Source organism: Phaethon aethereus, assembly GCF_964289735.1.
Source record: "Phaethon aethereus genome assembly, chromosome: 5".
Taxonomy (NCBI): Eukaryota; Metazoa; Chordata; class Aves; order Phaethontiformes; family Phaethontidae; genus Phaethon; species Phaethon aethereus.
The window spans coordinates 63,829,107-63,855,113 of NC_138579.1; the positions used below are offsets into that span (position 1 = coordinate 63,829,107).

At 34.5% G+C, this 26,007-nt stretch overlaps 1 protein-coding gene across 1 annotated transcript in view; it reads right to left on the bottom strand.

The window, feature by feature from the left end:
* Positions 1-26,007, bottom strand: part of ELP4 (elongator acetyltransferase complex subunit 4) — a gene marked incomplete at its 5' end in the record, with an annotated part of 152,710 nt that overhangs the window by 108,663 nt on the left and 18,040 nt on the right. The window contains 2 exons of the mRNA XM_082000501.1: positions 7,409-7,548; positions 13,167-13,298. Coding sequence (XP_081856627.1) covers positions 7,409-7,548; positions 13,167-13,298 — 272 coding nt within the window. The remainder of the gene's footprint in view (positions 1-7,408; positions 7,549-13,166; positions 13,299-26,007) is intronic.

Consider the following 26,007-nt stretch of genomic DNA (forward strand, 5'->3'; position numbering starts at 1 on the left):
ATAGGGATGTCAGAGAATATGCTGCAATCACAGTACTTGCCAATTCCTGATTTGTTACTAACTTGCTCTTAAAAGTTAGTGGATAAAAGAATAAAATACCTAAAGCATTAGCAGAACTAAAGGATCCCACAATTAAAACAAACAATACATCAGAAAAAGATATGTAGCGAAGAAAGAATTAAAGAAAATAATGTAATACACATAGAATGTGAAAGTAGGTGCTCTTCTACTTCTTGCTAAAATATTAGTGGTTTAGTTGAATTTGAACCATGCTATGTAAATAAGGACATGAAAAATATAGTGGAAACACTATTTATAAAAATGAGTTGCATTATCCTTCTGGCAATGTTTGTAATAATTTAAGGAAGGAAATAAATTTTTATTTTCTGATTTCTGCTCTTTTTTGGCTTTGTTACTAAACACCATTTAAATCTGGTAATGAGTTTAAACAATTCCTTCTTTACTCTTTTTTTTGTTTAGCAATTTAGTAATGGATAAAGCAGGAGCTGGGAAGAAGGTATCCTGGTTACAACAGAGCCTGTGACTTCTCTGTTGATATAGTTTCTAAGCAGTTAACAAAGGTTAGGTTATCAGGGTATGACAAATAGCCTTATTATGTATAAGGAGACCCCATTAGGCAAGACAGTCAAACCTATTATCTAAATTTATCGGTAAATCTAGACTCTAGATAATTTTTTTCTTTTTTCGAAAGCACATGCATTCTTAAGGGAAAACTTATGAGCATTACTGAAAAACTACAGCTTAAATTATTTTAGTTCCCTTGATTATCAAACTTTCTCTTTTGGTAATTGCAACTGAGCAACAAGGACAGAAGTAAAGTAAAAGGTGTAGAAAGTAAGCCTTTTCTGTGTTGCACTGAGTTACCACTGAGGATATTTCTGCCTTCCTGTTAAGTACCAGCTTTAGCAATGTAATGAAAAGGATACCAGAATACCCTAGCAACAACAACTGGAAAACAGTTGCTGTCAGCTGCACAGCCTTGTTAAACTGGTCCCAGCATTAAGGCCAGGGCATAACTGTCCTTCCCTAGCATAAAAAATTAGATAAGAAAGAGAAGGTTTATGCTGCCTTTTGGCACTAAAAACCCAGTCCCATTTACTACTTCCTTTAGGAGAACAGACTTCCCAATATGTTTTCAGTGAATGTTTATCATGGCGCAATGAACTTCCACCCATCTTGAGTGATTATCCAAGAGATGACCCTGTAATCTAATTTAGCCATCAGGTACCAGAAGTACAGAAAGGAGAGCAAACACAGTACTCCTCATTTCCCTCTGTCAAAGAGCAGATATACACACTTGCGTGCAAAAACACAGGAAAGAATAGAAAGATTGATCCCAACTTTAAGGTAAACAAATGATGTATATAACCTCCAAATCTGATCTTTAATTGCAAAGTAAAAGGCCAGTCAATAACTTAGTTCTGCCTAGTCAGTCAAAGAATCTCCTTTGTTTGAAAGCCCATCAAGAAGCCAAATGCTTGTGTGGATAAGAGGGACATATGTATAGATATACATGATTGCTAAAAAGGGCCAAGAGTTTCTGGCCCAAATAAAAGCCTCTAAACCTGTGATCCTGCAAGGGAAGCACTGTAATTATGTGGCAACAGACATTAGCTACAATTACAGAGACAGTTCACTCACTGAAGAACAGTTTAAATAAAAAAGGTTTTTTAATGTGATGCTAGAGAATTTGAAGCACCAAGATGATTTGGTCATTTTTACAAATATGTTGTTCTTATGCCACAAAACATTATGATAAAAGACCTTGCTCATTAATAGATGCAGCACCGTTTTTCAAAGGATTGTAAAATATATGTACACTACACTCACTGTTTCTGTTAGGAGAGTATAAGCTGTACAGGAAAATGGGGTACATTACTTTTTCTGTATATTTTCTGCCTTAATTGCATAATCTGTTCTTTGTCAGTACACCCCTGAGCAGTGAGAGAAAAAGAGAGCACAGGATTGTTCTTGTTTCTCACACCTTCCCAAAGAAAAAAAGGGTGGGGGAAGAGAACTGCTCCAAATTTCAAGGAGGCAAAATGAAACCTGAGGCCTCCAAAGGCAGCCACCCTCTAATTGAAAAAGAAAGGGAAAAGTAACGCTGGTCAACAAGGTGAATTCTAGGTGCATCTAACAAGTTACAGGTTGAGCACATTCTTTGAGGAACATACAAAAGTAGCAGGTCTCTGTCAGGAAGACAAAAAAAACCCACCCAAAAAGGACAACACTTGAGCAATGCCTCGCTCACAACAGTACATAAGGTAATCAAAAAATTGCAGTAAAAGCCATACTGAGCTTCTAAAACTTTTCTTTACAATTACTAGCTTTCATTGCAGAACATACAGTTTATGACCTGAATGTAGAGTGTGTATGTTGGGTTAGGTACAATTTCCATGACGACTACACAATTTAGGGTGCCTCTTCAGCGCCTGTAGGACTATAACAATTTATTTCAGCCTGAACCTAAACCATACTGTGCTCTGCTACATTACAATGGATTATGCCAGTTAAAATAATGTGGAAACATTTAGAGAAGAGGGAAAAGCTTCTCTGTTTTTTTTTTCTTTCGCTAATTCCCAGTTTTTTTCAACTTCTGATACTATAAAGAGGTATCATCCATCAACAACAATACCGTTTACTTATGGAAAATTATATGCTAGGCAAAATTATCAGTTTCTGCTTCCTCCTCAACTTCTGTATCAATGACAAAAGGAAAACATTCTTAGATTTAAAAAAAAACAACCCACATCACTGATTTTGGTCTGCACTTCTACATGATTTAATGAAAATTTCATTCAGAAATGTCTTTACTGATACATATCTTGCAAAGTATATACTTTAGAAAGTCATGAAATCTTTTGTAAACATCCCATAATACATAGCCTATTAATGTAAATTATTTCAATAATGAACTATCCCCTTTCTTAAAAATGCCTCTTTATTTTTGAAGGGTTTGTCAACTTTCAGTATTAATGTATTTTCTGCCAATCTTATTTTGATAAACTAAATTGAAAAAAGTCATATTTTTAGAGATTTTCAGAATTTGAAGTAATTTTTATAACAATTTTTTAAATTCCTTCCAGGCTATCGGTACTTTTTTTGTGGTACTGTCACCCTAACAGATCACAGAGATTTTGCAATGCTCTATAGGTAATTAGTATTATGCGACCAGGTGTTTTTTTGGCTATGCATCTAAGACCATGGTCTGGGAACCTTATGTTTACAAAATGATATCCTCTAAGTGGAGACATGCTAAGTAGCCATGTCTGTGCTCCTAGTTCTCTGCAACATAGCGTAAAAGACGTCAGCTCAAGCTCTCGGTGGGACACTCAGGCAATCAAAGATGAGGTCTAATACAAATTGTTGACTTCTATTGGAAGGGTTAACTGTGACTACAATATTACTTTCTTTCAAATCATTGTCTAGATAATGAAAAGAACAGAAATTTTTACTATTCTATGATATATTGAAGTTAGCTTTAGAAGCCAGATTTTTCCAAACAGTAATGCCAACAGAATAATATCCTTTCCCTTCCCTGCTTATCAACTTTCTTTTATGAAATCATCCTGATGGGATTGTGAGCTTCTTTTCAGTCCTTGAGAAAGGAATGCTTCCTTTAGAATTTCATCACAACATTTGTAAAAAATACAGTACAAGCCTGTTGGGTTTCTGTAAAAGCATAAATGTTTTGAGAGCAGTGAAATAATTGGTAATATTCATTCTTAGTATTGGATTTAATACGCTGTGACTAATGTGTATTAAAGAATCATAGAAGATAGAGATGAAAGGGACCTCAAGAGGTCAGGTAGTCTATCTTCTTGCCTCAAGGCAAGATGAACTACATCTAAACCATCTCTGACAGATATTTACCTAACCTGTGCTTAGAAATTTTCAATGATGGAGATTCTACAATACTCCCAACCCGTGTCTGCAAGGCAACTTTTTCTAGTGGTAATCATTAGAAAAATATCTCCTTATTTCCAGCCTGTATTTCTACCGCTACAGTTTACTGTAGCCCATTACTGCTTGTCCTATCTTCAGCAGACAACAGAGTTACTACCCCTCTGTATGTCAGTTTTTAAATGTGCTTCAAGTCTCTGCTTCGATTTGCCTAAGAACTTCTATTTTTCTGTCAGGGGCCATATATCCCAGTTCTGGATGTATACTCACCTTCACAACCTTCTCTAACTAATCCAGAGTTTTCCTGAAGGATGCTATTAAAAACTGGACATCCTTGTTATGGCTGAACAGAAGTACTTTGCATGTCTTCCACATTAAATTCCAGTTTATCACCTCCATGCTTTTTAAATTATGCTTTTTGGTAGCACTAATCAGCAACACTGCTAATATATTTTATGTTAAAGATACTGTATAAGCCCAGATATTCTTCTGGAGACCTGCTACGCTATTTTATTTGTTTGATTAATTATTTCAACTAGTATGGTATTTGGCATGTCTTCACTGAATTTCATACAGTTTATTCCAGATCACCAACCTAAATCTTCTTGAATTCTAATTCTATTATCTAACCTGCATGCAATTATTCCTTCCATTTTTTTCCAAATTTGACATTATGATTACAATAAAGATACTCATTGCTCAGGATATGTATCAAGCCAAATTGGTACTAGATTGTTACCAGACCCAGCACTGGGATTAACCTTGGTACTTCACTCAGGTTCAACCGTGACTCAGTGACAGTTTATTTAGAAGATAATCAACATGACAAAAAGAAAAGTGTCAGACCCGTCTATGTTCTTCCTTTGACATAACAGACTTGATCAATGGAGAATATCTCCTGTTTTATTTTAAAGCCTTTTGACTCTATCCTAGTTGAATACCCATAAGCAAACAAAGGAAACACATACTGGGTGAAACTACCCTAGAAGCTTAAAAATAGATTGTATTGTTTTTTCTTGTATTTTTCGGAGCACTGAAGTTATCCCACAGATGCGTCCACCTTCTCCTCTCTGTCAAGACAGGCATTTGCTTTGGCCTTTTTGGCTTTGTGGAACTTCAGTAAAACATAAAGAATTGTCAATGAACTTCATTAGGTCCTAGCTTGAAAACATTTATTATTTTCTAACCTGGTCTTTCCTTATGTAAATTGGGTAGTCCACTTTGCTGATATTAACTGTCCTAGGTGCAGATCAATTTGGGGATTGGGGTAATGGGAGAAGCAGCTTTTCTCCACTTCCATCATTTTTTAAGAACTCCAGTTATACAACACTGATGAACAGAACCTGAAATTCTAATTCAGTTTATTTTTTAAATGCGTGTCAAAATTGAATGACTTCGCCTATGGGAAGCTTAAATCTTCCATCTCTCTACAAAGAAATAAGCTTTATTTCAGAGGCTGTAATTCTGAAAAATTCTTCTTCCCACCTTGTCTTAACTTTGACCTAGTTCAACCTTTTAAATACAGGAATCCAAAAACAGTGGTGTTTGTGGTCAGGAAAGACAATAACCAAAAGTTAGAAGACAAATGTTCTACTGTAAATGAAGAAAGAGATGTGCCCATCTCTTCACAGTTCTGACAGATTTCTGAGAGTTCACTATTCCCAATGTGCTCTTTATTCCTCCCTGTCTCTTATCACATTGTATTTTGCTCTAAAAAAACGATGTTTAGAATGGTGGTTGTCTGTTATCTTGGTACATGCCTTTACTCCCAACAATACAATTCTTTCATTTCCTCAGGAGAGGCTTCTTGAAGGAGACCCATGTTGTGGATGCAGCGAGAAGAAAAGGAGATAAGCCTTCCAAAATCCATCTTTATTTGATCATGTTCCTCACCCACCTCAACACTCTGTGCTCTACCAATTTGCTACGCAAATTAACTAAATCTAATCTTTCTGTTAGATTAAAACTAAAAATAAGTATAGAATTTATATGGTAAGAATGATGAACTTTTATCAGGATAGCACACAAGAAAAATATCAGAGTTAAGCAAGGCTTATAAAATCAAATGCAAAAAAGTTGAAGTCCATTTCCTATACTATACGTATGAGTTAATTTGATTTTAATGTAAAATGTACAAATACTTGACAGCCATATAGTTAGTGGAATTAAGCTCAGAGTCATGAGACATTCTAGTTAGCTTAAGAAAAGACAAAAAGGGAGTTAGGAGTTATATTGCTCAATAACAATATAAGCTCTTGCAACCTATGTGTTACACTCTTGTATCTATGCTCTGTGGTCCTGCTACTAAAAAAAAAAAAAATTATACATAAAGTTGCTTCAAATATTTACCATAGAAAGAATAAAATATAATTCCTCTCCTTTCTCCTGTTTTTGTTTTTTTTTTATTACAACATTGCAAGAACTTACAAACCAGTGACATTTGATCACGTAAGACAAACAAATTACAGAGACTTGGTTTTTGCTTTTCTACAGTGCTAAGAAAGGCCCTTGATACTGCGCTTCTTTCATAAATCTCAGTTTTAATATTTGAGTGTACTGTAATGAAAATCAATCACAATAAAGGCTCCCTTACTACTATTTGCAGGATTTGGCCCTATACACTGGGATATATAAAACTATGTATTATATAAATTAAGTGACTGGGCTGAACAAAGAGATTGCTAGCCCATATTTGATGTCTGAGTTGACTTGAAATGTCTCCAAGAAAGATACAATGGATGTGTGTGCTACAGGCTAATATGAGTCTTTGCTACTGTCACTCATTTTCTCTTGGTCTTCCTTAATTCATTACTGACAGACACAAACTATAATAAGTTATTCATTCAGAGAAGAGTTTATGATTTTCTCTGGAATTAGGGGTGTTGTGTAAGACATAATTAGCAACTGTAATTCTATTCACAGCATTTTGTGTTTTCCTTAGGTGAAGCTGTAGGATGTAAGAAGTAAAAGTCACATAATACACTAATCTCATATAGCATTCTAAGCTATGTAGGTCAAGGATGGCCTGTCGTCTTAGCCCTAAAAACTGTATGGATATCTTCCTAAGACTGATAGCCGCCTGACACACAGATCTCCGAAAGCTAATGGGGCATGGTGTTCAGGGAGTAGTTCACAGACAGACAGTAATAGTTGTCCCCAGTCCCCACACTCAGCTGTCAGTAGGGCTGGACTGAATATGCAGCTGTGTCCTAGGCTGTCCTAGCAATGTCTGCCTTAATTGTCCCTGCCAACTTGCTTCCTGCCACAGCTGAGGAGGCCATATACTGCGCTGTCTCTGTGCCACAGCAGCTTTGCTGCCAGTCGTAGCATGTAGCACTGACATGGGAAACGCAGCTAAACTGCTTATGAGTCCTGTGTGGCTACAAGATTTTTCACAGCAAGTGTAGATGCAAAAATAGCCTTTACTACTAATATGCAGACAAAATTTGAACACACAACAGAAGCACGTGATATTACAACTTACCATGCTTTCATTTTAGGCTGCATAGTCAATTCTTCAGGAAGGTAAAAACAGTGCCGTTTTATGGACTGAAACAGTTCCGGAGACATTGTTTTAGAAACATCATAATAATGGCCAAACTTTGTAGATGTTGTTGGGCTAGCCTGTGGAAACAACAAAATCTGTCAGAAGAAAATAATTAACTGGCAATACACTTTAAAGAAACCTCTGGTTTTTTTCCCTATTCAGCATGAGTATAAACCTCAAGTGGAACAACATTATATCATTTACTACTAAGTTTTGGGTCCCCTGTTGACATTCTATAATGTGAATTTTCACACACAATTCAACTCTTACTGTTCCAAGTTGCATCACCAAACTGCAGTCAGATACTTAAAACCATGTATTTTTGCACATGAAAATGTGACAGACATATGAAAAATGCAGGCCATGACGTGTTCCACCTATCTGATTTTTCAGTACCTGGGTATTATACGGTGCTACAGAAACGTTTTCAGCTGAGTTTGAAAATGTTTCACTTTATTTATGATCTGTAAGAAAAAATACCATTGCATCTTCATACATCTGCTTTTAATAGAAAATTGTAAAAAAAAGGACATAGTTAAAAACTACTTTTAATTTCTTGAATTTTGAATAAACAGCATTACACAAACATTACACACAATAACCATGGTTTACTATAATGAAGATACTTTTTTATGAGCTCCCAATTTTGGATATATAAAACATCATAAACCCCTCAAATTTAATATACACCATAGCAGGAATTACACATTTTGAATATGTTGTGCTAGTAAATAGAGGAAATGAATGCATATTTTTGTTCCACACTAATGGAGTTCAGCATGCAACCTGCAACTTTAGTTGAATTACACACGTAATGTTAAAAAAACTCCAGATTGTTATCATATGCAGTATAAAGTATGTAGTAGCTGTCTGCTACAGGAATTGAATAGTTTTTGCTCTTCACGTAACAATCCATTTTCTTCAACTTTTCTGCCCTTCTCATTAAAAAAAAAAAGCTATCCTGGAAAGAACAAAGCAGAATAAACCTCAGAGGCAAGTTAGTCTCTTCCAGGGAAGGAAAACACTTGGCACAAAAGTAAACCACTATATAGTATTTTTTAATGTACACACTGTAAAGGAATAACAGATACCAAAGTGATATTAAAATTGATCCCATGTTATGGCACAAACACCACTGTGCTCCTGATCAGATTACCTCTCATCAACTGTTCTAACTCTTTTGAGGAAAAAGAAAGGTAATTTACAGTAACCAAACAAGTTTCATAATACAAGTATCAATCAAACCCACAATATTTCTAAATGGTAAGATGCCTGGACCAAGAAAGGTGCTGATCCTAGACTTTCAACAGCAGCTTTGCAGGTCAAAAGAAAGATGACCTACTAGTTTATTTTGAGGACAACTACCCTAAGCCTGGACTGCATCTCAAGTGTGCATTGTACAACGCAGGAATGCGCAAAAATATTTTTAAGTCGTTTTTCTATCTTCCAACTCCAAGACTTATTGCTAAGCTGAATCCCCCATAAGAGCCAAGAGCCACCTCATGTATTAAATGAAAAAGTATTAAGATAAAATGAAATATCTCAACTGTTGTTAAGGTGAGACAGAAAAGGTAAGAGCTGAAAGTAAGAGAGATGTTGAAGATATATTAACACCGCAGAACAGAATGCCTTTTAAAGGTGGTTCCGAAGACATGTTTGGATTGGTAGGTAAAGTGAAATGCTATTTTGTTTGTAGTTAAAAGTATGGAACTACTTTTGAAAAGTGATCAGAAATGTCCCAGGTAACTTCAAAAGTTTCTCAGTACTTTCTGTAACAACTTAGAACATTCTATGAAAGGATTTTTCCTTCAAGCAGGCCAATATATACATTTTATCCACTACTTGAAAGTTGAGCAGGCTTCTGTGTGTATGCAATGAAAACTCTTTGGAACAACTTCTGCTCCCATTTCAACATCTGCTATTCTTGCTATATACAGGAATGACAATAGGTATACTGAATTATTACAATAATGGGGTGCCAATAATTTTCTGTGTCTTGAGCAACAAATTATTTAGTTCCAACTCCAATTATTACAGAAGGCTTGTGGTTTTCATAAACCTTGGTCTTACTAATAAAATAAGCACTATAACACTATAAAAAGAAAGAATACAGACATGCCAGACATGGACATGTCTTTATAGTTAGCATTCTGAAAGCAATCACGCTATGTATTCCCACAATTTTATTTCATGCTTCAGCTAATCAAAATTATATTAAACTGTTAAGATTAATTAGAATAATTAGATTTAGAGTAAATATTTTGAAATTATTTGATTAATGGATGCTAGGCCTGATCAATTATCAGAGAATAGCAACAATAATACAATTATACAATAATATATTTCCTACAAAAACAATAGAATAACAAAAATAACCCCAAACATTTAATTAAAATTCGTTTTTAATTAAAAAGCCCACAAAATTGGTCATGTGTATCTAGTTATAAGAGGCAGATCAGTTTTACTCAAAAAAAGACAGAAAACCACATTCTCTAAGTCAGTGTTCCAACTGATTTAGCAGCACCTGATTTTTAAAGAAGGAAGTCCAACAATCCATCAAAATTTAAATATTTTTAATGTAAAACGTAACTTTGTTTAAAACAAGGATTCTGAAAGCAATTTAAACAGGGGCTGTTCTTTGGCCTATAATCTATTCTTTATCCGGATTACAGATCAGAATGTTTTTACTGCAATCTCTGCCAGAGCTCATCTTTTCATTGTGTACTTCCAAGCCCCCTTAATGTTTTAGAAAGGCCTTGACTAACTGAACTTTGATCTGATGTCTTCATTGAGAAAAGCTCCAGGTTGCCCATTTCAGATGCAAATCCTTACTGAGGCCCAATAGAGTTTAGTAAAGACAGCAAAAAAGAAGAAACAAGAAGTTTCCAGGATCCTCTTTGAGAATCCTGAGGCACATTGGTGTCCTTAATCCACCCTGCTGCATGGATTAAGGTAGGTGATAACCTCTCTTGATTCAAAAGAATAAGCAGTGCCTACAAACTGGGTGGAGACTAGGATTTGGCTATAATAAAACACCATGCAATAAAAGCTCGGTCTATGTCAGAAGCCTGTGAATAGGCCTCAATGTACTGCATTCCCAGGCTTAGCGGGGAAGCTTGCAAAGAGCCTACCTGAATCAAGTAAGCATGAATAATCTGCCTTAGCAGAATGACCATGGAGAGTGCGAAGCAGAGACTTTCCACTCCTCTTAAGTTTGATCTGATAAATTTATTAGTGGATTGGAGGCTCAAGCCTGTTCTTTCCTGGATTCCTATTTTGCACAAGGAGAAATACACTAAATTGTCAGTGAGCAGAGTGTGCTTTTATGCTACCGTCTGCTGTTAATGTTTCTAATTGCAATACTAATGTGCTAGAAATCTCAGATTGAGGATGAATCAAGGCAGAAAATTGATTTCATGCTGTGACAGTTTATATATTGCCCCAAGAACATAAGCAGTTCATTCAAAAAAAAAAAAAAAAAAAAAGGAAAAAAAGGGGAAAAAAAAATCCACTGTCTTGCATTGCAAATAGACTATCCACATACTCAAAAGTTTAAATGAAATTAACCTCTGATCCAGATGAAAGTAACAAACTGGCAAAGGCACATCAAGCACTACAGAACCTGTTACTTTGACAGGTTTCTTATAAAGCATCTGTCTTTTTTCTGATGTACAAGGTATACGCAAGATGTAAAGAGAAACTGTGATAGTTATGAAGAGTACTAATATAAATACCATGCATAAGAACAAAAATGAGTTACCTAACTAATCTGCATGAGGTCTAATAAATGGGAAGGTGATATCTGAACTATTAGTGAAAATCTCTTTTAATACTTAGAAATAAAAACTAAATTAGGTATCAAAAATACCACAAAGACAGCTTTTACTCAGCATTCTTACTTCATGTAAAGCCAGATATTGGATGGAAAACTCTTCTCCTAATGTGTTTAGAGTTCTAGTTAAAATCAAAGCTATTTTCTTTCTCTCATACTTGAAACTATTTGACAGTAGTTTTTGAAATTGTACTAGTTTATTAGTTCAATCAGTTTGGAAAATATGCCTTGACATTTTATTCAATGTTATTTTTTTCTACCAAAAGAAAATTTAAACAATAAATCACAACCAAAATTGTTAACTAAATGATTGTACTAAGTGTATTAAGCACTCAGGGTGCTGCCAGACAACATCAGGTTTGTCCTCAATGGGGTATATTCACCAATCAAATTAATCTAGCACAGCACCAAAGTTTTATGATAACTGCCTTATAAAATACTGAAAAATATAAATTTCAAAACGATTTTTCACTAATTAGGCTATCCTGAGGAGTTTTAGGTATACATAGCCGACAAGTTAGACTTTTATTTGCAAGTTTTATTTTTTAAAATAAATTTAACATATATATAAAAAATATTGTACCTCAACTATTCAGAATGATCAGCATCCAATTCAGAAAGCAACAATGGTAACAACGGAAACACACCACAGAAGATTGACCATTTTATTCTATCTGGTATAAACAAATTTCAATAATGGATGACAAGTACATTATGTATTGTAGAGAAATATTGTATTAGTGGATGAAGGTATTACTTCTATGAAGTTACAGAGGATGACTACACACCTAACTGGATTATCTGTATGTTCTTCTTTTTTGTTAGAACATGACCACACTATTTGTTAACAACTAGCAATTGTTTCCATATCAGTGTATGAGGAATTCTGTGAGATTTTAAACCAGACAAATTATTTTGGGGATGGTTCAAAGCGGCACAAGCAGGGTTCACAATAATAAAATTGATGAGATTATATGATTACCCTGGAGGTTGTTTGATTTGGCATGTCACCATATATAAGTCTTTTCTGACACAACTATATAGCCATGTCTGTGCAATTTCACAGAAAACCAAACATGCCAAGCCTTGTAAGATCATTTTGTCACATTCCAATTATGTTTTTTAAGAATACGGTTGAACTTACAAGGCAGTTATGACTACATCTAAACCAGAATTTATAAACGTAGGCTAAAATGTATAGACAAAACAAGTTTTTTGTTCTGGATAGTCAAAACTGCTGTAATTTTATTAAAGGTTGATTCTGCCACTGGATTAAATAAGAAAGTCACCAGCCATGGGAGATATATTATTCACAAAACACTAATAACTGTAAACTCTGAAAGACTGAGCACTGGGCTTGTTTCTTATATTCTTCCTGCACAGTGATTAGTTTCTTCTGACAGTGAAGCTGATATAATCTCAAGTGCTTACTTTAGTTGTTATGCACATGGATAAGCAGGTCAACAGCTTGCTTCGACACAATACTTTCACTACAGAGATCTAGTAAGTACTGTTGATTAAACCTACTTAAGTAATTTGTGTACTACTAATTTTGGGCAAAGTTTAAAAAATAATTCAAACCTTCATAAAAAGCAGTCTCAGTTTAAAAATACTCATTGAAAATTCCCATGGCACTTTAATGTTTTTATATTAAGTTTTACAGTTCCTGCAAACTCCTAAATTCCCTTTCTTTCTGTATCTCTAGTAATAAAAAAATACAGTGGTGTATGATAATTTACCCTCAGGAGGCAATCCTGTAACGATGTCCATGAGCAGTTCTACTAGCCTAGATTCTACTGAAAAGCATTTGCTCTGCAAATTCATTTTGACTATAAAAGGAAAAAAGTATAAAATACTGATTACCTCCATTTTTGGTAAATTTTGGTAGCGCCAGGCTATTTTCATAGAATCCTGAAAATCTTCAGATTTAACAGCTGTTGCTTCTTCTCCCAATTCATTTCTGTAGGTATCATCAAGCAAAGGGGCTGGAAGTTCCTACAGGCAGAGAGGAAAAGAATGTCAGTTATCTAGAGTAGAAATGGCACTTGAGATTTTTATCCCCTCCAAAAAAAGAAGTTAGTTAATACAGTTATCTTTATATAATGGACAGTTGTAAAATCCCTAACAAAACTTGATTACAATAACCGTTCTGAAATACTGAGCATGAAAAAAACCATGTAATTATTATGGGAAAATGAATTACAGAAATATAAGAGAATGCAAAATGGAAATATCACTTTGTATGCTGTATTTTACATAAATAACACATCTTAAGCAGCATCCATATTATTTTTTTTTCTTTTTAATCTTACTTTAAAGGTTGATCTCCTAAACTATTCTATTTCTGAGGATAGGTAAGTTCCCTGCATAGTGAATTTAAGGCTATTTGATAGTAAGATCACTTTTCTTTGTTAGCTTCTGTAAATCTTTTAAAAGTATTCAAAAGACCACAATAGCCTACAGGCACAGGCTGAAAACAACTGTAACAGGATGGTTTTAATTTTCTCTTCTGCTAACCATTAGGCATGATACCTCCTAATGACAGATATCTCATGAACACAAACTAGAGAGGAAAGGGAAGGGGCAAATATTTAATCCTGGAATTTTTGTAAGTTTCTAATGCAAGCATTTCTGGCCTTAAAAAAAAAAAAAAAGCACTGCACACAGGTACATTTAATTGTTCTATGAGGACAGAATTGTAGCTTTGACTCAGAACTAGATTAGGAACAAAGTTTTATTACAAACTTTCGCCTTTCTACCTTTGCTGCATTGCTAAAAGAGTAAACAGCACTGGGTGAGTATGAAGCACAGCATTCAGAATTTATGCATTGGGTTTCTACACCTACTAGAGGAATGAAGTGCAACCAAGTTGTCTGACTCAACTTTACCTGCCTCCTGCGCAAGATAAAGGAACTCCTTATCTGCTTAAAATAGATGAAGACTTGTTTGAAAAGTAAGTTTTCATTAACCAAAGACTCTTGAGAGAGAAGTGAAATGTACTATCAAGGGTTAAAGATACATAGAACTAGCCAGTATCTCTGTTACAAGGCATTAGGTGTGAAGACATAAGAAAAACAAATTTGAAAACTTTAGAAGAAGAATCTTGATCGAAGTATGGGATACATATGAAACACTGACTACATGCACAGTTAATACTGATCATAAACATCGAAATGACTTTCACAGCTTTATGGAGGCAGACGGTACAACAGACACACATAGAAAGAAAAAAATGAAAACAGAAATTAATCAATTTTGGGTTTAGTATTATGCTAATTCAGTATTAAAGGATACAGGAGAGAAAACCTGTATGTAGCTCAATATGTAAAATTATGAACAACATGTATTATTTTTATTTCTTCAGTGTAAATTAACATAATATCTACAATAATTGACAAAATTGAGAACAAATGTTTCTAATTTCAGGACAGTTGTTTCTGTCTCTCTTTCCATGGTTGCTCAGTACATCCTCCAAGATAAAAGGTAATGGAAGTTATGAAAACTTTTATGTAGTTACTTCAATGAAGTTGCAGAAATAGAACAACTGTACCTATACGTTTCAGCAGCTAAGCAGAAGATGCAAGCCACACCTTTGAGCAAGTAATTTTATTTTATTTACTTTCTTTTTGCAAAAGAACTGCAAAAGCCTGGTAAAGGCTCTTCATGAAAATGGTTACGTACGGAGTTAAATTTTCAGATTTCTTACAGCTTGTTTAAAAGATATACTTGTATACAATAAACTCCTATTATTATGGTTGTGAAAATTAAGCTTTACACATAGGAAAGCTACACAAAGATTATAATTTTAAGTTAGTATTTACAACTTTCATTAAATTTTCATATTTATAACAGATGTTTCAAGAAAAAGAAATGTACTTTTGTCAGTTTCCTTATATCTACCCAGAAAGAAAGCAAGGAAACTTTCAAACCAAAGACAAAGATGTCTGACAGATAGGAGAAACTGAAAACAGAACACTGTAATGAAAGGTTCTGAGAAAGTAAAAATACAAACAGAAGCTGACAAGCACACCAATGCATTCCACATATATGCAGATAAAAATTACTTGCATTTACTTCTAAGAGCATTATATAAGGGTTTTTCTAAAAGAGAAGAAAGATGTTATTTTGAATTTCTAATTTTATAACTGAGATATCCACAATAAAGAGTTAATTAATCTTATTTTCCAATTAAAGTGTTATTTTGAAAACAAATTACTAAACAGTTAAACTGTTAGGTAGATTTAATTTCCTAGCATGGTTAGTCATAGCTTCAAGCTGGCTAAGGTAAACAGGTCTGTCTTTTTCAATGAAGAGCTGAGGATACGTGATCATCTCAAAACAGTGCTCAATTATAGTAATTAAAAAATAAATAAAATCAACCTTCATTTAAAAAGTGAGTTCTGTAAAGGACTAATTCTGCAGGCCAAAACAAAGTTTCCAGATATCTCTTCCTTTCACCCACTAAGATCAACTCGCTCCCAGGTACTACCTGCAACTTTTTATAGTGGTGGGTAACCTCTGTTTTTGTGAAAAAAAGTGCTAGCTACAGTTTGGAAGAGATCATGAAATCTTGCCCAAGCATTTCATTAAACTCCCTGAGCTCGCCCTTGTTTCAGATCCTACCACTGATAAAACCAGTTGCTACATCATCCTGCTGTAGTAGCACTGGGCAGCTATCACATCACCCGCAAAGCCGAAATCCAGGGAATGGCGTATTTTACCATTCACCTTTACTGTAAGTAAAGGGAAAACCAGCACCAATATTTTCTTGAAGCTAATATTTTTCTCCTCTAAAATCACTGCAAATTCCCATCACTTATACTACTGGTTCATTGTTATTACATAATAATTGGCAAGGACAAATTTGAGACCAGGGCCTTTAGCTGTATATATTTTCTTTTATATAATCACACAAAATATATGTTTTACACAAAGACTGTATTATACGCTGAAATAGGAGAGAGGTCAAGACAACGAGGGGTGAGAGGTTCTCCAAGTATTACTGATAAAGTATAAGCTACTTCAATACCCTCATTAACACTGAAAAAGTTCCTGCCTCACAGTCAAACACAGAACAAAACCTTCTTACATAGCACTATATGGAAGGGAGATGCCACAAATACTAGCTGCTGACAACTGAGAAGCTCAGTCCAAAACAGAAACAGACACACTATCAGTGCAACACAATTAGGCACTGCAGTATGCCTTAAGTGTTGCTAAGAATGAAGGAGATTAAGAGATCAAGGAAAAATGGTTTCACCTGAAGCTGATAAAGATTTTGTCTGCCAGAGATGAAAACCTATCTAAGTATCCATCTGATATAGCCTTTTTTGCCAATATAGTTTACTTTTAACTTCTGACATAATAAAAAGATTTGATTCGGACATAATAAAGAAACTTCTAACATTATAAAGTGATTGTTTAAACATGACTAACTTCACACAAAGCAACATGAGAACACCCGTGACTCAGTACCACGGCAGTTGGCATATGCATCATCTTAGGTCTGTTTTATGCTGTCTTGTTCCTTGCTGCCCAACAGAAGGAACCATGAGCACTTGAAGAAATCTCTCATACCAAGAACAACTCTTATTTCCCCAGTTGCTGTTCCAAAATCCCTTTACCTAATAACTATCTTGCTTATGTCTAAGAGAAGAATATGTCTCTTTGGTGTACCATGTTCTTATCCTTATGGAAGAAACATGTTCATATGATGCACTGAGACTTAAGACATTTCTGGGGCTACTAGGTCTCACAGCCATATAATTTTCTATCCCAACAAACACTTTGCTCTAAAGCAAACATATCCTGAATCATATTCTTGCATGTGGTGGTTTTGAACTTTACAGTCTCTTAGTAGGTTTTATACATAATGCCACCGCAATCTGGAAAAGGTAGTCTGCCTTTGGAGCTGACTGGTGTTTTGAAGACAAATTGCTTCAGCTCCACTTGGTATATTAACTTGGTTAAATATATTCCAGGATGTTGTACTTAAGCACAAATAGGAAAAAAGAATTCCAATTCCAACTAATGGTCTGAGTATATGAACACATTTTAGATAAAGATTAATGAACAGAACTAATAAAGATTGTTTACCTCCAGATTTGCATCCTAACTTTATCACTATTACCCCAGCTTCTGCTTACCCTTGTTTCCTTCTCATTCACCCTAAACTGTATGAAAGAGAGGCAAAAGATGTGGCTGCTGTTTGAAGGTATGTCTATGTTGACTAGAAGCCAACATGCATGCATTCATTAGCCTGGTAAAAGACTAAACAGAATACATAAGTAGTCACTAATGTTGTTTTTCCTTTGGATGTACTGATTCATATATCCCAGTACATAATTTTCAAAAATATTTTAAGTAGATCTTTGTGTAACCACATTTGAAAAAGGAGAGGGCTTAAAATTGGTTAGTAGGCTTGGGACTGGGGACAATTACAGACACACAACAGCTACATAAACCTGCTTTATGTGCAATATTGAAAATAGTGAAATTGAAATGAACCAAAACATTTCTTTTCGTCTTTGTATCATCTTTTTGTCTTCATGATAATCAGAACTGGAATAAAAGGTTTTCCTCTCTTCTGACACTGCAAATTAAATGTTATTCTGTGTTTCAAGGAAATAGCTCTTTCCAGACCTGACCATGCCTGGGTGAGACAGAGCATGTAAGTGAGAAAAAGTCTCCAGTTGTCATGACATAGGTATATTCTCAAAGATAAAGGCTGGGTGGTTGGAGACATACTTCACAACTCTGCAGTGTCATGAAAGGTTTCATTACTTCCTAAGAACTACAAAGCAATCATCAGTTCTCAATTGTTCTTATAGAGAGAAGAAAAAATGAAAGAGTTGAAAGGATTGAGCAGACCAGCAGCTAAACCAGCCACAGAACACAGGCTTCTTCTCGTACAGCTACGCAAAAATTGCTGAAAACTATACAGCAGAACACATATCAAGAGCAGTGGAGGGCATGGTTGCTATGAGTGACATTTAAAGATGGCTAAGCCTGGGCTTCTCCTCAAAATATCCGTCCGTGGGAGATTCAAGAGCAGGGCTTTAGCACAACTCCCTTTCTCCCAGATTCACTATAAATTGAGAAACAAGGACACTAGTTTCCAGCAGTCTTATTAAATCATTATTTATGTTTGAGAACTGTACTTCTCTACCATATATAAACAACACTTAAATTCTGCTGAAATGATAGAAATCTAAAAAAGGATTTGGGATTGTGAGCCTATTGAGGATTAAATGAATTTATGTTCTTAGAATCAAAATCAGAATTTCAGAAGAATACAAAATTATTAAAATGTTTAAAAGTTACTTCAAAAATTTCATCCAGAATTTGGAAATGAAAGTGTTATTTAAACAAAAGACTAAGAAAAGGAGAGTTGATTTATCAGCCTGTAATATCTCTATTTAACCTATTTCTGCTTAAAAATATCTCAGCTCCCACATCATATAGCTTTGAAAAGCTTTGGGACTGACAATTTTTTGGCATCAGTGTGTCAACTCCTGAGAACTGTTACATTCTCCCAGGCTAAAAAAAGACAAACCTCTCATAAGGTATATTAAAAAACAAAGCATGTAGCAATGTATTAGTTAAAATTAAAAAACAATATACAGCATTTCTTGGGGTCAAATAAAATACAAGTCTTTGCTATGCAACATGAATACACAAAAAGGCAGACAAGTGCTAAAGTTATTAAGTGCAGTTTGGGTTATTTGTCTGTGTCTAGAGTGAGATGTAATAGAAAGTGAATAAGAGAAGGAAGTTTGTTGCTATGTTTTAAAATAATAATTTTTTTTAAAAGAAGAAGGTTCTCTAAAGCACTAATACTAAATGACAATGCAATTAAAATAGTTTTGTTTCCTGTAAACTAAGCTTATGAAGGTTTTATTGCAAACATGAAATAATTTATTTCATTAATAAATCTTTTATATTTGTAATAAAATGATGTATGGCCTGTATCTGTTAGCAATCCAGGTCCTTCTGTGTTTGCTGCCACATTACTTTGCTTGCCTTGTTTTGGCAGATGCATGAAGCAAAATCAGATTCTAACAGTTTGACCTCTCTCACTTCTTACGTTCTCTAGGGGATAATAAAATCCAAGATACAATCCCACAGCAGTTAATGAAGCTTAACCTCACACCCTCTTAATTACCAATGCATTACACCAACTATAGGCATCATACTCCTCTCTAAGCTATTTTACAATGCTAAAGAAGTACTACTGTGCTATTATTTAGCAACATAATCCAAGCTGTATGTGAAAACCCTCTTATATAAAATCCTTTGATCCTTACAGGTTTCAATAACTGTATAATTAATAGTCCTTGAGAATTCAACACATTATCTATCTATGTATCAATAAATATATTGTCCGCATGGTTTTATGCAACTATTTTGCAATGCAGTATCATCAGAGGTACTATTAAAGAAATGTGAAAGAAAAAAAATACTAAAGGGAGTACGATTCACTGTTGATCTCTAATTGCAACGATATTTAAAGAGTTTAAACTCACATGAATTTAAGGCTCTTTTTCACTATGTTAATTTTTAGTATTTAAAGGACACCAGATAGTAAGTCAGGAAGGGTAAATATTTTCTTTTCAATAATGTATTATATAAATGTCAGTTTAAAGGGTCCTACTCCCAAAAGGGGGAAGGATTCTATTTTGATTGTAAACACTTGTGAAGACAAGGTCTATTGTTAAAAAACACAAATGACTGGATACAGAATTTTTCTCCTTTCAGTGGCCCTTGTACAACAATTTATTTCCATCTTCAGGTAAGGCTGTTCTATGGAAATTTTTCTTTGACATTCAAAAGGACCAAATGGATGCCTACCCAGGATAAATGCGCATTGTGTGCAAAGGGAAGTAATATTCCTGCTTTATGAAACAAAAAAGGGTAATTGAAAGTAGTCTAAGGGGTATTTTTTTTTAAACCCATGAGAATATATTCTTTACTTCACATACACAGAAGTAAACCCGACAGTCAAGTCACAGAACTCTTTGCTATAACTTTCTTGCCCTGTGGCTCCATTTCACAACACTGAAACTCAGGAATGCATACGAGAAGATTAGATGATTTTTTTGTATTTCATCATTTTCTGAATCAGTTCATGATACGTAAGTAAGTAAATAAAACAAAAAGAGAATGACATACAAAAAAAAAAGTAATATGAAGAAACTAAATAAAACTCAGAGTGCCCTTGTCCAAAAATCTGTAAACTGCTGCAGTGTATAATGCACTGGCCTAAACAGATTTAATAACAACATTATCCATGAACACCTTTAGAGGTGAGCACTGTAAGCAATAGTTCACCAACTGAACAAATCAATTCTACAAAGTTACCAACTAGATTTGTAAAATAGTTATTTGTGAACACTGAAGCCTAAACATTTGGGGTTTTTTTAAGCTACTAATTTTATGATACATTCAACAGGCTAAGTAAGATCTGTGTTTAATAACAAACATAATTTCATGACTAAGATCATGAAAGAAAATATTCTAATAAACAGCCAAGGATTGGTAGGTAGGAAATCTGAAATTTAAGCCAAACATTTATTTCCTCTGGTTCTAGAAAATCTTTTTATTAGATTGGTCTGAACTTTTGACAAAGACTAAGCTTTACACTTTAGTGAGTTCCCAGCGTGGGTACTGCTTAAAAGGATTTCATCCTTTTTAAACAGAAGTGATTATTTTTTTCCAGCATCCTCTTTCATATCCACACAATTTCTCTGTCAAGTTCATAACACAGTTTTATAATGCAGAAAATTATATTCCAATATAATTAAAATATTTGCATTTTAATACAGAAATTTGTAAAATAGATATTCCATTTACCCAACATGCAAGAAAGAAAAGTAAACAGATGAGCAAGAGCTATATAGTAAAGAAATTAGATTTTTCAAAGGAACTTTCAAACTCTGAGAAAGCTGCCAGGGTTAGCTTCAACCCTAGTCTTTGTGCCACAAGGCTATCTTTACTTCAGAAAGACAGAAAATATGTGGTAGGAAAGTTCACTAGTGCTGTGACTGTAATTGGATTTCTGTGTATTAAGTGATAACATTTAACAGCACGCGGCAGCTGAATCACTGTAACAAGGTCATGTATTTTGAAAATACAATTGGGAAAAAAAAGGATAGTAGGAATGTAGTCCTGCTTGCATACATATTTTTACCTTTCAAAGTTGTTACACTTTTAATTTCTTTGTGTAGCATGTAAAAATTTCACATGACAGAAAAAATACCTCTTGCATTCACACACTACCAGACAGCGAAGAGACAGGAAGGAGTTAGAATAGCGCTCTTTGACAATGGAAGCTTGGAAAGCCCTGGTCACCAGCCTGATCATTTCTTCCAGGTTAGCATTCTTCCTTTTGACAAAACAATGTTTGAGAGTCCTATCTATGAGGGAAAAATGTAAGCATCATGGTTGAATGTACTTTGCCAGAATAAAAAAGTCCATGTAGACAGCTATGTTTTCTTTCAAGAGGCTGTTTGCATACACAGTAATACAATGCTGAGCTCAGTGGGTTGTTTATTGTTGTTGGTTTTTTAAATAACCTGGGAAATAACAAAAGTACATTTTGCTAGATTCTTTCCGCATTCATCTTCAGTGGCAAAAGAGTAAGTGTGCAATTTCTATTCTTCAGGTCCGCTCAGTATAACCAGCTTGTTGGAGGTGGAATTTTTTCAGTCTTTTCCAAATGACATACTTAAGCAAAATGTCATATTTAAAATATGCGTTCACTTTTGTTTTAGAGATCTTTTCAGCTTGATAGGAATTGTTAAAAAACTTGTTCCTGGAGGTTTTTTTGATCTTGTCCCTACTGTTTTTTAATAAACCATTATACTTCTCTACATGCACCTCTCAGCTTCCTCACCAAGTGATGCTGCATTCTTCCCTTTCACTGTGGTTCCCTAGGCCACTAGGATGGTTTCTGCTGACTGACTTGACTTCAGGGTATGTCCAACAAACACAGTGAAGCTGTGTATCTGATATGTGAACACACTAAGGGCTTTACTACTCAAGGGAATCTTCTGTGTAGTTCTCCAGAGAGCAAACTGTTTGCACAACAGTTAAGCCTCAAAGGACTTGATTGGGGGTAGGATTTTGGGGAATGCACTTCCTTCTAAGAAGGCTATCCTGGATAGCAGTGGTAGGAAAAGCATCCCCACCATAAGCAGGAGGCTCATAGACTATGTCAAAATAAATTTTTTTTCTTGAAGGATGTGCTCTTTATCCTCTCTTCTTGTAAGAGAATCTCCAAAAGGCAACCTCGAGTGCAGAAGTATCCTGTAATAAACTTCCAGCTTGAAAACAGAAATTCCATAAAAATGCATTAATCACACAAAGCTTTCTTCAACTTTTCCACAAGAGATGAACAGATGCAGCTCTAGAAGGCAGTTCTGGACCTCCCACTCTTCCACTTCAGGCCTCCAGGTTCCGAATGGAATAGGCATTGAGGTAACATTGGCCAGGGTCCCACAGCAAAATTGTTAGGCTCTGGGGGATGCTGGTTTCTGTTTCCCAGCATGTGTAAAGACGAGTAAAGTCTTCCTCTCAAGACAAACTTTGCATAGGCTCCATGGTGAAACCAACTTAAGAGAGTCCACTCTTAATTGTCAAGATGAGTTTTAAACTGGCAAATAATAATCCAATTTTTTCTCATTAACTTGTGAGAATCAATTCCCTCCCAAGATCTTGATAAAATAATTACTCAGGAAAAAAGGCAAATGAATTCTTATATAGGCAGTTTAGGCAGTTCTAGAATTCCAGTGCCAAATCTGAAGTAGGAAGAGTGAGAAATACAGAAATGCAGTCACCACAGATACAGATTTTTTTTTTTTTTTTAAAGACTGGAACCATACCTTGGCACTAACAAGGAGGATGTGCATAAAGAACTAAACTGTTATATAGTTACTGTATTTTTATGGCTTCCAGAAGTCAGTTTGGTACTCTGGTACTCAGCCTAACTTGGATTGGATGCAAGCCTTGTTTCTAATTTTGGCTATAGTGATATTCAAAGAAATATTCAAACCTCTTGCTTCCTGTTTCTTACAAAAAGCATAATAATGTTTAAGTTAAGATTTCCTCTGTAAGAAATATAACCATATACTCAAATTTGTGTGTTCCATTCTCAAACACATACACTATATGCCACTTCAAAATAGCTGGCATTAGTGAAGTTAAGCAAACAGATACAAGGAAAAAAACCAGTTATTTTATTAATTTCTCCCTGTTTTTAAGCTTGAGCACATAACAGCCTTTCATAATTTATAGTCTAAACTTAACAAGGTATGGTACTGAAAATGGAATGTTAAGATGTAATGTTTCTTTCAGTCATTTTATTATTAGGTTTCCATTTCCCAATGCAATCAGTTTTATTTTATGATCAATTACAGAAGTATACCATACTATTTCTTATATTGTACACTATTCCCAGTACTTACTCCCCTACAGTAAAAAGTTGCCTTTTATTGAAGAATATAGATTGAACAGAAATGCTCTCAAATGTTTAAAATACTTTCTAAAAACCAGCATGTATACAGTTCTGTAGGTCTTACCAGAGGTGTATAATTTTTCAGCATTACATCTTAATGCCAGTTTCCTGAAGGAGCTTTGACTACAAAAGGCATGAATATGTTTTCAAAGGATGATGGATAAATTGGTGGGTGGTAATATAATATATCTTAGGCAGCTGATCAGGGCTTTTTATCCTCTGCTTGTCTTTTAGTTATACACAATTTCAAGATAATTATGGTCTATAAGAATGTCTTTTCCCCTTCCTACTAGCAGCAATATTTGCCTTGGTTATAGGTTCAAGAAACTTACAATCACATAGTAAAATTAGAATAGGGCAATTATGACATCTCAGCAGAGAACTGAATGCATAAATAGACTGACCACACAATATGGACATAAGGCAGTTAAGGAACTGCCTTTATGTAAAATACCAGTTAATTAGAATATTAACTATAGAATATATTGAATCCATACCTGATTTTTATAAACCAGAATACAACCATAAAATGTATAATTTGGATTGATATGTACCAAATCTATATTGCCTTTCCGGTAAAGAATACAGTCCAGTCAGATACTGAAAATAAATTAATTACTAATGTCACTAAATAAAATGCAATGTTATTCAATGGTCAGATGTGTTATATTAAAATCCTGACTTGCTGGAGATATCAAAATCCCAAACAGCTCATTTTTATGACAGGAGAGTCATTGAAGCACCTGAAGGTCCCCTCTTTTAGAAGTCAAGTGAGACAGTTGGAGGGAAAACTCCTCTACCTCTGTGATTTGGAGACCTAACTGTGGCCAATGCCAGTCTTTATTGACTTTTTTTCAGGTGAGTCAATAATGGTTTTTAGGTAACACATTCTGGCATTTCAAGAAGTGCCTAAGCTTTCCAAGTGTGAAAGTACATAATTTTCTAGATTGATGACTAGCATATTACAGGGTTACTTCACCGAGGCAATTTCAAGACGGCAATACAAATCAGAGAAATCAATTCTACTGTGCCTTGTCTCTTAAGCAAAGGAATTGTTGAACAGTCAACTTAAGAGTAGAAAAGCGCAGACAAGAGTACTATTGGATATATAAACACACAAGCAGAGGAAGAAAAGAAGACAAAACCACGTTTTCCTCAACTTTCCTGCAGTAATATTGTCCATCCATTTATAGTATCTTATAGTAACACCACTACAGAGTTACAACAGAAGAATGGAGTATTGTTATCTAGTGCCTACCCCTGAAATGTGAGAAGGAAAATTTACTCCAAATCAGACATCAGAGCACAATAAGTTACATGGAACTAACTGACCAGAAAAATCAAACTGGTAGAAGAAGGATAGATGTATGTAACAAAGTCTGTTGGTTGATTTGCAAAAGCATAAAGAACAGGAGCTAGAACAAACATGACATGCTATGAACAACTGATTCAAAGGTGAATGATAGAAGAATAAAATGTATGTTAGTTACTCCATTTTAAGAAATTTTAATGCAATGCAATTTGAATAATTTAATTTTGATAAGAAAACCAACCACAATGATCACGTATTGTATGGTCAGAAAGTCAATTAGCAGTTATTTAAAATGAAATATTATTAAAAAAATGTAGCACATTCTTATCTAACTCATACTTCACAATCAAATTCTAACCTATCTGTTTAGGCTATATTCTAAACCACAAGAATAAATGATAAAAATTTCACCTCTAAGTGAACCCTCTTTGGTTCAAGATCATAAAAGAAAATTAAATTTTTCATAACCACAATCATATAATTTCATTAAGAACATAGTTTTTTGTGAATACTGAAGATAATATTGAATAGATAAGGCATAGAATCTACCATCACTAGGTAGGAAGAAAGGAAAGTAATCATTTTGTCCAGAAATAGTCTCTGAAGACTCTTAAGGAAAGAGCCAGACTTCATTTGATGCAGAAGTAATCAGTAAATTATATATTACTTTTGATATTAGAAAAAAGCAGCCTTAGAAAGACATAAAATATTTAATGAAATTTTGTAAGATTATTCTCACACTTCAGCATTTTTTGCAGTGTTGATCAGGCTTTTTGCCTTATATAATTTCCTCATAATGGAAACTATCAGTGTTTGATTAGGAGCTCACTGAAGTCTGAAAGGAACCTTTCTAAATGACCTGATCCAAAGCTGACCAT